This window comes from Gracilinanus agilis, chromosome 1 (assembly GCF_016433145.1).
Source record: "Gracilinanus agilis isolate LMUSP501 chromosome 1, AgileGrace, whole genome shotgun sequence".
Lineage (NCBI taxonomy): Eukaryota > Metazoa > Chordata > Mammalia > Didelphimorphia > Didelphidae > Gracilinanus > Gracilinanus agilis.
Window position 1 is genome coordinate 193,853,989 of NC_058130.1, and position 14,599 is coordinate 193,868,587.

General features: G+C 36.9%; 1 protein-coding gene across 2 annotated transcripts in view; it reads right to left on the bottom strand.

Annotated features, from left to right (window-relative positions):
- The window catches only part of TRPM3 (transient receptor potential cation channel subfamily M member 3), a 1,135,309-nt gene extending 1,121,370 nt beyond the window's left edge, over positions 1–13,939 (bottom strand). For both annotated transcript variants that reach the window (XM_044659442.1, XM_044659449.1), the window contains exon 1: positions 13,757–13,939. In XM_044659442.1, coding sequence (XP_044515377.1) covers positions 13,757–13,939 — 183 coding nt within the window. The remainder of the gene's footprint in view (positions 1–13,756) is intronic.
- Positions 13,940–14,599: the final 660 nt, after the last annotated feature.

Genomic DNA, 14,599 nt, shown 5'->3' on the forward strand with positions numbered 1-14,599 from the left:
ATACATCTTTACTCCTGGGAGAAAAAGCATTGTCCCTTTTTATTTCATAGCACAATGAAAGAAAAAATATTGTGCAAAAATCAACCTGGCAAGTAATAGTCTATTCTATAATGGGCTAAACTCTGCAGGGGATTAGTTCTGCTTTCATCAGAAAAGTCCTCCATGTATTGAGAACTACTATTAAGTGTTTAGTGACATTGCAATAGTATTTGAGACAACAAAATATTATATTAAAAAGAAAATTAAAATTCTCACAAATGTGTCATTGTCCTCTTCACAGCTTTCCTTGAGATTTTCAAAAGGAGAATTTATTGAGAGATTAGTTTTTCTTTCTATCTTTAGTGCTACCTTTGCCCTAATAACCTTTCCTCGCCTCTTATTTATTAAAAAGCAGAACAATCCAGTTTTCTGCAGGAATAACCTATTACTCAAAGGTTATATGCTATCAGAGCCATAACTAGCAATTGTGACCCTCTGAGCAAGCAACACAAATTGTACAGGAAGAAAGCAGCCCAAAGTAAACTCTTAGATCAACTTTGAAATTCCAGAAGCCATTGAAGCAAATAAAATAAATTTGCTTCATTGGGAAAGGATTTAGTCATTATTATGACTTCTGTGCTACTAAATAAATGTATGTGTTAAATTTTTGTGACCTTTTAAATTATAGTGTCCTCAATGAAAACCCAGTCATTCTGACCTATTGATGACTTCTGTATACTATACACGCAAATCAAACAGGAATCATTCCATCTCCTATTGAAACTGGTTACATGATACCTTCCTTGATACCTTCACTGTGTAACATACATTTGTTTCCCTTATTAGTGCAAATGATCAAAGTTGACAACTGTATAAGAACATCTCTATCTTTCCTAGCACTATTGTTTCTACATAAGTACAATTTTCCACTCTTTTGTTAAAGTTCTGATACTTTGTTAGGTCCAGTCAATGTGGACAATCTGTGGAAACAAACCTATTATCTAAGGTCAAAAAGCAATTCCTCTTCTATCTTTTCACTTCCTCAAAACTTTTCTCAACATGTTGCTTTCACAAAAGGGTTATAAAACATTTAATTTTTAATTACTATAACATAGTTTGGGGAGAAATAGACTTGAAAATGTAAATTATACATACTGAGTTAAATATTTAATATCATTAATAACCACAAACTCTACTTATTGAAGTATCTTTTCTATAATTTGTTTATACTGGTATTCCTGGAAGGACAGATAGGATTTTTTGGAACATAAAAATATTTCTTATACATGAAAGAAAACTGTCATGAATAAGTGTGAAATCTACATCTTGGAAAATGCTGATGAAAGTATTAAAATTGTGTTTATTCCTATTGGCCCAGGCAAAGGAGGGATTACTTCTAATAATACTGTGCAGAAACCAAATTTCACAAACTGAATTTAAATGCATAATTTTCTCACAAGCCAAACTGTAAGCTGTAAATGATCATCATCATTGATTAACCTCTTTTTTATAATTTTGGTATTATGTAAATATAACAGAAGAATATATACAGAAGAAATAAAACATAAAAATTACAGAATTGTCCAAATGCATTTTAGAAGAGTTTAAGGGTAGAGCTATTGGCTGAACCAATCATTTTAGGAAGGGCAAGTCCAATCCAATGCAATAAGCATTTATTTAATTCTAACAAAATTCCAAGCACTGTGCTAAGCAATGAGATTGCAACAAAAAGAAAAATAACCCCTATTCTCAACAAGATGACTATCCAAAAGGGGAGCCAACAATGCATAAGAGGCAATGGGAAAGTAGGAGGAGGGTGAGACACCAGAAAATACCCTGTACAATGGCATCTTCTTATGTGGAGTTGAAACCAGGCAGGACAGCATATAGAAAGTAGAGTGATAAGTGAAGCCAATTTCTGCTTTCTAAAAAAGAAATCAACAAGAGGAGTTTCCACTCTCCAGACCTCCAAATATAGGGAAGAGGAGCCTAAGAGAGGTGAGATCAAGTGAGCAACCCTCATTTCATCAGGTTGGTTATATGTATCCCCCAGTAAAGCAACTGTTTCTTCACACTCCGGAGTACATACAGTGTATAGCAATAATTGTGAATCATCTTATAAGGCTGTTATTTAATAGTACTTCTCATGTCATATACAATTAATCAACTAGCATTTACTAAATATTTGTTACAAACCAAGCAAGATACATTTATTAAATCCAGTGATAGTATCTTATCTTTTTAAAATTCTGTATTGCCCACCACTGTACCAGACAAATGATAACTGCTCCAAAATGCTTTCTGAGGGATTCTGGTCTTGATGCCATGTTGCTACCTATTCCATGCAAATCTTTAAACAAACGCCAAGGAACTGAAACAATATAATCAATTATGAGTGATTCATGCTAGTGGAAGGGAGCAAGTGAATATAATCCAAAGGTTATCTTCAGAGTGCATTTGTTTATTTATTTTTGGCAACAGCAGTAACAGTCTTACCTTCCTTCCTAATGTCTTAGACTATTATTAAAATGAGCTTCCTTTCCCCAAGTACTCATCAACTATTCAACTAGCAGCAGGAATCCCAGAAGTGTGTTCAGTGAAGACTAGTGCTTCATCATAGAATGTGAGAAAAGATATCCTCAGAGATTTTGTCAAAGACAGGCATAGACTAGAGGGAGAAAAATCACAGTGGGAATTTGCACATGGGAGCCATCTACTAGAGCTAAAGACAGAGATAACAGTTTTTAAGAAGATTAATCTGGCAACTGAATAGAGTATATAAGAGGTGGGAGAGAGGTCTACTAGATATCAGAAATGCAACTAGGAATTATCACATGGACTGGGAAGGTTCCTCTTCCTTTCCATTAGCCTGCCTCTCAAACATGTTCTTTTCCAAATTTCTGTCTCTTTGCTTTCTCTTTTTCTTTAATATACTTGGAGGACATAAACCAGCACTTTCATGATGCCTAACTATCTCTCCAGTCCTGACTTCTTTTGAGCTCTGTTTTTTCCAAATCCCTATTTGATATTTCCATACCATTCTCTCATTCATTCATTTATTCATTCAGGTAACCATTCATTAAAGACTCTGTTGTTGTTTAATTATTTCAGTCATGTCTGATTCTTCATGACTTCATCTGGGGTTTTCTTGACAAAGATACTGGAGTAGTTTGCCATTTCTTTCTCAAGGTCATTTTACAGGGGAGGAAATTGAAGCAAACAGGGTTAAGTGACTTAGCCCATACAGCTAATAAGTGTCCAAGTTTACATTTGAACTCCAGTCTTCTTGATTCTAAGACCAGGGGTTTATCTACTGTGCCACCTAGCTACCCAAAGATTATGCTAGGTACTGAGAAATTCAGAAATATAATTAAGACATAGTCCCTACTCACCTATACAACTCATTCCCAAGATAGAGAATATAAACAAAATGTAAAATTCAATCTACTATATTGAATATAAAACAAAATGTTTTATAAACATTGGAAGGGGTACAAAATACAACCTATGAGGTTCAATAAAAGAAAGATTATCTTCAGATATAGAGGATTAGAAAAGCCTAAATGGAAAAGAGGGAAATAGAGCTGGGCCCTGGAAAATGGATAGGATTTTACCTGAAATCACAGAATATCTATTATATCAAATATCTATTCATGCATATTGATTCCCAGGCCTAAAGTTACAATACAGGCAAAATATGAAGACAAGTAAATAGTATGCTGGTAAAAAGCAATACAAATATAAAAATTGTTAGCTAAGCTTATAAAAAGTCATAAAAATGATTATATCATAACATCATTTATTGAAAAATCTATTGTCTTGAATAGTCTACCACACAAGGAAGGTAGTACTAAAAGACTGAAAATACAGGAAGAAGTCAGAAAGTGAAGGCCTTTGAAAGTGAGGATAAGATCAGACTATGTTTCACAGGCAGTAGGAAGTCAGTAAATACTAGCTCATTCATATTAAAACATAGATAAACCTGATTATACTTGTTTAAAAAAGAGATTAAATTGGTAGTGTTATATAGGAGTAGCCAAACACTATGTCTGTAGCACTCCTGAGTGTGGCCAAACCAGATTAAAATGTAATTGGGAAAAATTTAACAAAATAAAATTTAAAAACAACATAGATCAATTTATTATATGGTTTTCTAAGTCAATATTTATCCTGCAGGTATCATTACATAAAATTTAATGGCCCCATTTCTATTTGAGTTTGGCATCATTGTTGTTTAGAAAAAGGAAAATAGGAAGCAATTCTGAAGTTGGAATAGTTTAGAAAATGGTAGTGACAGATTTTACTAGGATGAGAAAAGTCACAATAGGAAAGAAAAAGCAATGGATTGTAGCTGGGATTACTAAATTGCAATGTGTAGAGGAAACAGGCAATTATTACACTATTAGAAATTGTGGATATGAAGAATACATTGAAGCCTGGGAAGATATTTGAACTGATGCAAAGCAAAAATAGGAGCCAGAAAAATAATATAGACAATGACTACAAAAATGTAAAAGGAAAGGTTTCCAAAAATAAATAAATAAATGTTGTATATTATAATGACTAAGTTTGGCCTTGAAGAAATGATGAGAAATTTCTATCTCAATCCTTTTTATCAGGAGTCAGCAATTATTGGCTCTCGTGCCATATCTGGCTCTTTTGAGGGCCAGATATGGCTCTTTCTGCAGGAGCCATAAAGTCAATTTTTTTTCAGGCACTGTTACAGGAGTACACATTGTGAGCACGCTCTTATGAATTTACATTTTAAAAAATGGGGCATTTATGGCTGTCATGGCCAAAAAGGTTGCCGACCCCTGCTCTTTATGGAAATGAACATACAATATACAATATAGTTGATGCAGAACTGTCTTTTTCCACTCTTAAAAAAATTCTTTGTGGGGCAGGTAGGTGGCTCAGTGGATTGAGAGCCAAGCCTAGAGATGAGAGGTCCTAGGTTCAAATCTGACCTCAGACACTTCCTAGCTGTGTGATCCTGGTCAAATCACTTAACCCTCACTGCCTAGTCCTTACCAGTTTTCTGCCTTAGAATCAATACAATACAATACAATACAATACAGTACAATACAATACAATACACAGTATTGATTCTAAGATGGATGGTAAGGGTTTTAAGGGGGGGATTCTTTCTGATGGAGGCTAGTTCTCTTGGTAGTAAAGGAATATATTTCTCAATGAAGGTGACATAAAAATAAAAGATACTAATTTTTTTAAAGAATAAAAAGGAGGGAGCACCTTTGAGAGATATTTGAAGGTAGAATAACAGAAATTGGTAACCGATCAAAAGGCTAATGGAAAGAGAGGAAGGAATCCAATAGAGCACTAAGGTTTCATTCCTATATTTTGAATAAAAGGGAGCACAAAATGAAACACAACTAAAAGAATACATTTCTATGCCAATCTCAGCTATCTTTTCCTCCTGGGAAAAAGGTCAGAGACTAGATTTACAATTTCACTGGTGTAGGAGACTCCCAGGGAAAGGCTCCCTGTCTAAGCAGGCCAACAATTTCTCCTTAACTTGTTGTTTTAGTAGGCTGCATAGAGCACGGGAGTTAAAACTCCAAAGGAAATGGATTTCTGCTGGCCGCATGTTGACAGAGAAAACCAAAAATTAATATTAACTATGTCACATTTTTATTTATTTCATTAAACACTTCCAATTACATTTTACTCTGTTTTGTACCCTGAATTTGACACTTCTGCCCTAGAGCACAGAGTGATGATCTGACCTGGCCAGGGTTAAAGAGCTAGTCTTGGTCAGAGGCAGAACCTGAAACTTTGCCTGACATTGAGGCCCATTCTCTATTTACTCTTCTATTCTGCTTTCCTTGACTTCTATATTTCTATTAATAGTATCACAATCCATTGTCAAATCCTCTTGTTTCTATCTTTATACCTTTTCTCATATATAACCCCTTCTCTTCCTCTAATACAGCAATTAAACTGGCAGAGAGGGGTTAGGATGGCGGCAGAGTAAAAAGCAGCTGCTTAACCTCTCCTAACTGAAACATATAGGACTCCTCAAGGGGACATAAAAATAAATCCAGATGAACAAAGGGATCCCACAACAGGGCACAGCATTGAAGGTAAAAGGGATCGGGGCATTTCCATGCTATAAGGAGGTGAAATAGCTCTACTAAAATGTGAGCTGAGCACTCCCCCTTACCCCCCCCCACACCACCTACAGGGCCAAAGACAGCGCACAAGAGTTAGAGCAAATTTGGGGAATCCATTAAGTCCTTGGCAGCTACCTGGGGTCACCAGGACCTGTTCCTGAGGATAGCAAGACTTAAGACTGCAAGAGGCTAAAGAACTGGCAGACATTGAATACAGACCCTAAGCACAGGCACAGTCCCAGCTGCAGACTCTGATTTTGAGCACAGGTGTGGACTGTGGGTGAGGACCCAGTGCAGAGGTGTGAATGACTGTGGAAGCAGAGCCCTGAGACTGTTAAAGGACCTTCGGGCAGAGGAACAAACAAGGGGGCCACCAGCAGGCTTGACCCTGAGAACAACTAGACCTGAGACCTCAGGAGCCTAAAGAGCTCAGACAGATCCTGGGCATGAGGATAAATCTGAGAGGGCACATGGCTCACAATGGCAAGTCAGAGACAAGAACCGCAGAAGAGAAAGATCAAGAAAAAATCTTTAACAAACACTCAACAACTTTTACACAGAAAAAACCAGACAACAGAGCAAACCACAGAGGAGAACAAACAAGTAATCATATACAAACCTTCCCAAAAAAATGAAAACTGGTCACAAGCTACCGAAGAGTTCAAATCTGAGATTATGAGAAAGATGGTAGAGAACTGGCAAGAAAATAACAGTTTAAAAGGCAGAATTTCACAATTAGAAAGTGAGGCTTAGAAATCAAATGAATTGATAAGCAAATTGAAGACCAGAAATGACCAGCTGGAAGCCTTGAAGAACCAAACAGACCAGATTCAAAAGGAAAACCAAAAGATTATAGCTGAAAACCAGTCTCTAAAGGCTAGAATTGGGCAATTAGAAAAATATGCCCCCAAATAAAAAGAATTGATAAGCAAATTGGAGACCAAAATCAAATAGCTGGAAAACAGGATAGACCAAATCGAAAAGGAAAATCAAAAGAATATAGCAGAAAGCCAGTCTCTGAAGACAAGAACTGGGCAAGTAGAAGCCAGTGATCTCTCAAGACAACAAGAACAAATAAAGCAAAGTCAAAAGACTGATAAAATAGAAGGAAACATGAAATACCTCACTGAGAAATTGACAGATCAAGAAAACCAGTCTAGAGGAGATAATTTGAGAATCATTGGTCTTCCTGAAAAAGCAGAAATTAATAGAAATTTGGACTCCATACTAAAGGAAATTATTCAGCAAAATTGCCCTGAAGTTCTTCAACAAGAGGGCAATATAGACATTGAAAGAATTCATATATTGCTCTCTACACTAAACCCTGAAAAGACAACCCCCAGTAATATAATAGTCAAATTCAAGAGCTTCCAAGTAAAAGAAAAAAATTTACAAGAAGCCAGAAAGCAATTCAGATATCAAGGAGCACCAATCAGGATCACACAGGACCTAGCAGCCTCCACACTACAAGACCACAAGGCTTGGAATATGATATTCAGAAAGGCAAGAGAACTGGGTCTACAACCAAGGATCACCTACCCATCAAAACTGATTATATACTTCCAGGGGAAAGTATGGGCATTCAACAAGATAGAAGTTTTCCAAGTATTTGCACAGAAAAGACCAGGACTAAATGGAAAGTTCGATATCCAACCACAAAAACCAAGAGAATCATGAAAAGGTAAATAAGAAACAGAAGGGAAAGAAAGAAAACTCTTATATTTAAATTTGCCTTTTTAAGGGCTTCAATAAGATCTAATTATTTGTATTCCTATATGGAGAAATGTTATGTGTAATTCTCTGTAGTGAACTCTATTCACTATTATAGTATCCACTATTATAGTAATTAGAAGAATTATTCACAGGGAGAGGTTGGAGTACTAAATGGTCTAAGATGATAAGGGGGTGGGTGGAAAAGAGGGAGGTGAATAGTAGAGTACACCAAGAGAAACTTGAATGAATAAGAAAAATAGGATATTCTCTTACAAACAAAGAGGGCATGGGAATGGGAGGGGATGAATACTATTATAAGAAGGAGAGGAAGAGAGCATTAAGAAGTCATATTTAAACCTTACTCTCTTTGGAAGAGACCTTCACGAATTGATGCAGAGTGAAAGGAGCTGAGTCAAAAGAACATTGTACACAGAGACCAATACACTGTGGTAAAATGGAATGTGGTGGACTTCTGTACTAGAAGCAATGCAATGATCCATAACAATTCTGAGGGATTTGTGGAAAAGAACCCTACCCACATTCAGAGGAAGAACTGAGGGAGAGGAATCACAGAAGAAAAGCAACTGCTTGAACACATGGGTTGAGGAGGACATGATTGGGGATGTAGACCCAAAACTACCACACCAATGCAACTATCAACAATTTGGAAATAAGTCTTGATTGATGACACATGTTAAAACCAGAGGAAATGTTCATTGGCTATTGGGGGGGTCAGGGGGTGAAGGGGAAAGTAAGAACATGAATCATGTAACCATGATAACTTTTCTAAAAAATAAAAATTATTAAATTATTAAAGTGGCAGAGACCCTGAGCATCTTGTGTCTAGAGTCCTGCAATAGCCTTACCTGATATCTGCTCTCTCTGCTTCAAGCCAATGCCCACTGAAGCTCATCCTCCTTTGATCTTTCTAAGGTGCAAGTCTGACCATATCACCCCTCCTCCCTTTTTACCCCTTAGCTATTTAATAAACTCTAGTGGCTCTCTATGACTTCCAAGATCAAATATATAATCTTCTGTTTGACTTTTAAAGCTCTTTACAGCCTGACTCCTTATTTTTCCACTCCTCTTATAGCTTACCTCTTCCTCTTTACCCTGTTCTCCATGTATTATGCCCTGACCCCCCAGGATTGCTGACCTCCTTACTATTCGCTGAACCTTACTCCATGCATTTTCATTGGCTGTTCCCTATACCTAGAATTCTTTCCCTCTTCCTTCTAGCTTCCCTGATTTTCTTCAAGGTTCTGCCAAAGTCCCATCTTCTGTAAGAAACATTGCTTGGGACTCCTTAGTCATAGTGCCTTCCCTTTAACACTACCTCTAGTTCATTCTGTATATATAATGTTGTTACACAGCTGTATAATATCCGTTAATATATGGTTGTTTGCATGTTGTCTCCCAGGTTAGACTATGAGTTCCTTGAAACTAGGAACTATATTTTGCCTTTTTCTGTATCTTCTGTGCTAAGAACAGGCCTGGTACAAACCTGTCACATAATAAATATGCATTGACTGATTCTGAAACATGGCAGTCTCCTTTTCAGTCTCCCTTCTCAGTATTAAATACTCTTCCCGTTAAACTGGTTTGCTCCCTCTCCTAATTATCCATTTTTGCTTTGATACTTTTTGCCCACATTGGTCCTTCTGTCTGAAATCTATCCCTTTCTCCTATCTCCGGGAGATTTAGGAATAAAAGCAAATGATCTTTTGAAAGAAGCAGCAATAGGACTTTGTTGACATGTCATAGATAGTTTCATTATCCCCTATGCAATCATCCTTAAAAGGATGATAATTTTGCCCCTTCCTCTCCCCCTTAACACTTTTCTTATTAATAGGTTAATCACATGTGTATTTTCCTAAACCACTTCTGAGCCCATTTCTATTTTTCACTTTGTATTACTAAAGTGAAGAATTGGTTCCTCTTAACATGATCATAAAAAAAAACTCTATCATTTAGAAATTGATGAACTAAAATTGTAATTTGAATCTAACTATTGAATTATCCCCAGGCAAAATAGATTTGTTAAGTTGTTTATGATTTTTTAAAATCTGATTACTATGTTGTAGAGGCGAATCAAGAACAAGGCTCAATAATATTTTAATCACATTTCAAAAAGTTTAAATCTATTGTATTTTTTATCATACATGTGCTACTAGAACCTAAAGATTAATGGACCCACATGATAATTATCTTTAAGTAATCTTGAGACCTATCCTATGGAAATAGGATTCAACTTCTTCTGCTAGGTAGAGCAGAACTAGGAATAATAGAAAATAATAGAAAAGTAGAATTAGGTTTGCGGTAAGGAAAAACTTCCTAAAAATTAGAGTTATTAAACATGGAATGACTGCCTCAAGAAAGAGAAATTTTCCCCTCATTAGGGATCATTGAACACAGTTCTATCACTCCTTGTAGAGAATATGATAAAGGAAAATTTTCTTTAGATATGAAATTAATCAGGGGTTCTTAATCTTTTTGTGTCATGGAACCCTTTGATAAGTTAGTGAAACCTTTGGACTTCGTTCTCAGAATAATGCTTACTGATTACATTCATATGGGAAGGAAATGCTTAATTTCAGTCAGAGGCTAGTGAAAATGAAGATGAAATTCTTACTTTATAGACTCCCTGAATACTATCCATTAATTCCTTGGAGACCTACATACCTAAATTTAATAACATCTGTACTAATGGTTCCCGAGTTCCCTTCCAACACAAAATTTGTTATCTTTTAATAAAAATGAGTGGGTGAATGTCCTGTGGCAGTAATATGATAATTGATAATGGTAGACACAGTCTGGACCTCTTCTAAAATCACAAGAACCTGAGAAGGAATATTTTAATGACATTTCCAACACTTAGGAAAACTACTACTCTACTCCAGTTATTATTCCACAGGCTAAAGAAATAATCTCTCTATATCTCAGGAGATCCAACAGAGTTGTGGAAGAGATACACCTCACTGATCTGCTATGGTTCTGTTGAACAAGTCTTTTTTGATTTGTTTTGTTTTTAAAGCCTCCAAAAATATCAGGAGGTCATTCTTCTAAATATCAGAAAGAATGGTAGAAAAATCAACTTTCTGATTTCTGGTAACATTGGAACAAATTTTGTCCATGAATTTATGGACGGTCATTCCAACACTGAAGAAACCTCCATTTTCCTGACTTCCAGATGAACATGAGAACAGGTGGGTCAGAAATGAAAACTTTAATTTCGTTTCCAATGCTGGGAAGATAGTATTTCCTCACCAAACCTGACCCAGGTTATAAAACAAACAAATAAAAAGTTGATTTTCAGTTGACTCTAGATGCCAGAACCCCCTCTATTCAAATCATTGGCTTGTCTACACTGTAATCTTATATGAGAATAGTTATGATGACCACCACTGGGGACAGATTTACTGACTGTCCAACTCCATAGGAACCACTTAAATGCAAGATGCTTTCCTGATGGTCTGGCAAAAAAAAGTCATGTTAATCAAAGGAACTGTAAACTATTGTACCATGAATTGCATCAACACATTTCTGCTTTGTTCATTTGTAAATCTAATGCTTCCATGTTTATCTTTGATGTTTCAGGAGCAACATGAAAAATCATTATAATGTTTCATAGAACTAAATGCTGCATTATAAATGGATATTAAGTGAAATGAGTTGGAGCCTCAACCCTATCACAGATTTATTTTTCTCAATAACTAGGTAAAAAGCAAAATCAATCATTACAGTTGTTTATATCACTATATTCAGGCCTTAGAACTTCACCAATTTCATCCCTGAAATACTACAGAAGCAGAAAAATAGCATCTTTTCAAAAACATAAAGGGAAAAATTATATCTTTTCATGAAGGCCATGGCTAAAAAGTTTATTAAGCATATCTTTATGTGTTGTATTTTCAAATGAAGGAGCAAGTCTTGATCAACAATTAATGGAATAAAATCAGAACTAAAACCCTTAAGCCCAGTCCTACACTCCAAAATAACCTTTCAAATAGTCTGATAATAGCAATCATAGTTAAGAGGACTTCCTAACAGATTTAGTTTTAAATTTATATCAAATTTTCCATGCACAATTAGAATGAGTAAATCTGTATTTGCATAACTGAATTATCCATATTTCAATTCAAAGATATCATAAAGAGGGAAGGCATAACAGATAATCTCTTAGCAAATATGAAAATACTGTTACTTTTCCAAATGTCTTCTGGTTGTCATGGTAGTATTTATATGCCTCCCCACCCTCCTCATTCTTTTTATAGGTAATCAACTCTTAAGGATTTTTTTGTCCTAACTTGAGAGCTAATATTATGCAAATTTGGTATCATCTTCAACTTAAAGACCTGTTGAGTAGAATCAAGCATTATAGTGTCCCTTTAAATAACCCTGGATTTCGTTAGCAGAAGAGAAAGAATATCCATAGCAGGTGAAAACCAGCTCTACTTCATACTTTATTTTACCTCAGAATGAGATAAAAATGTGTTGCTTATTTGTGTTTTTTAAACATGTTTCCAAATTCACCTTTCCAAACAAGTGATATTTTCAAAAATGCATGTTGTCCTTAGGACTTATAAATATCAATTATACACCGAATACATTAAATCCATATTTAATATAAAACTTTCAACAGTAAAAGCACACTGAATTTTAGGGCATAGATAAATTTCAGATGACAGAATGGTTAGGCTACCAATAAAGTTTCTTTGGTGGACAACAGTCAATTTTATATTTTAAAAAGATTGTTATTTAATTTTTTAGCTGACACATTACACAACTATCTCCCTTAAGTCAGAATTATTCATTTTTAATTCTTCCCTTAAAATCTAGCCAAAGATTACTACAGTTTCAATAGGGCACAATGTATAGATTCTTGCCTTTCCTTTTATTTATTCTGATTCGTGAGAGATGCGTTTGAAATCCTTCAATAAGTTTCTATGTAAGTGGTCTAAATATTGATTATTTCAGTTATGTTTCAGTGGGGAGGAAGGGCAGTAAGTACATTCCGAGTTACCTACATGCAACAGGAGGTCTTCTCACTCTCTTCTTGTCAGTTTCAGAGCTGTATTACCTCACTCTAAGTTATATGTTTTCTCTCCCTTGGCAGGAGGAAGAGTCTTTCATTTAAATGATAAAAATGTAAATGCAACTAAAGTTACATCTACTGTTCTTCCACACTGGGAGCCTATATTAATTTCATTCCAGTGCTTTTATTGCACTAATTAGACAGTGAAGAGGAGCTGACTCAAGGGAATACTGTTTTCTGAGTGTGGTATAATATGTTAAATAATGGGATTAAAAGCACCTGTGGTGTCCTTCTTATTCTGTGCATGCAAATTGCGTTTTGCAAGCAAATAACCGCACCCATTCAACTAATGGGGTGGAGGAGAGCAGGAGGGGAAGATACATACACAACTGTTTCGAGTAAAAATGTCAGCTCCACACATGCCTTGCCACCCAGCCTCATTAAACAGATATCAGCTACGCACACATTCTACACGCGCAGATCTCCCGGGACGTATAGATGAATTACAGTAATACTCTCGAAAGCATTTCGCAGTCTGTTAATTAAGAAACTGGACTGGGGAGGAGAAGATTGCAAGGATCTTTTGAGGTAAGCCACCTTCCCTCTTGCACTTGTTTTCGCTCTTGCAAAGACAATAAAGAACTAAGGAGAATCTCACTCTGCTAGTGATGAAGAGGAAAACACCTCTCCCTTTCTTCCACCCAAGCCAATCCTTCTTATCTCTCCCTAAGGAAGTAAATCCACAAGTCCCACTCCAATACTGTCACTCTCCAACAGCTAAAGAAGACAAGTTCAGAACCATGGAAAGGGCTTCCAAGCTTGAATTGCCTGGTGCCCAAGTCCGGAGAAAAGGAGGAAAGTAGGAGTGTGACGCTTGGCCACTCTTAACACTTACCGGTGTCTGCTGGGACGGGAGTCCGGCTCGCTTGGTGGATCCCTGCTTTGAACTTAACCTTTTCCAAGATTCCGCGAACCTTCCCCGACTGGCACTCCGGCTCCTTCTTCGGTTTTCCGCTCCCTCCTCTCTATCCGAGCCCCCTCTCTCCACTTCAGCTGGGTTCCTCCACTTCTTCCCCATTTTAAGTTTGTTTTCCTTGCCTCGAGGAAAGACCCTATCTGAGTGCGAGTTGTGTTCGTTCTCTCTCTCTCTCTCTCTCTCTCTCTCTCTCTCTCTCTCTCTCTCTCTCTCTCGCTCTCGCTCTCGCTCTCGCTCTGTGTGTGTGTGTGTGTGTGTGTGTATGTATGTATGTATGTATGAGTGAATGACTGTCTCTCTCAGCGGGCTCACAGCAGCTCAGCTGAGCAGCAGCGTTGCAGCCTTTTGCCTTCTACAGCTCACGCCTGAACTGTGCGTTCCTGTGCCGCCGCCAGGCTGCGCTTGCGCTCGCGATTGGCTAAAGAATGGGGGCTGGGAGAACCACCTGTGCCGAAGTGACAATCTCCAGTCTGCACCACTGTGTTCATCATTTACTCTACACTAGGGTCGCAGCTGCCCACGCAGCCCCTTGGCCAAAGCAGCTCAGTTTCTGGTCTCCTGGAAACTGAGGCTTGCGGTGCCCTGATGACCCCAGGCTGCAGCCCACTCAAAATGTACTATATGAAGTTCTGGTGGTAGGCAGTACTTCCTAGACTGAAAAATCAAGATTTGGGGAAGAGGGCAGCTAGACGAAAAAGAATGTCTCTTGGCTTCCTCCTTATTTTGCCTTTAACAATTCTTTTCCTTTAGAGTCTTTCTGGG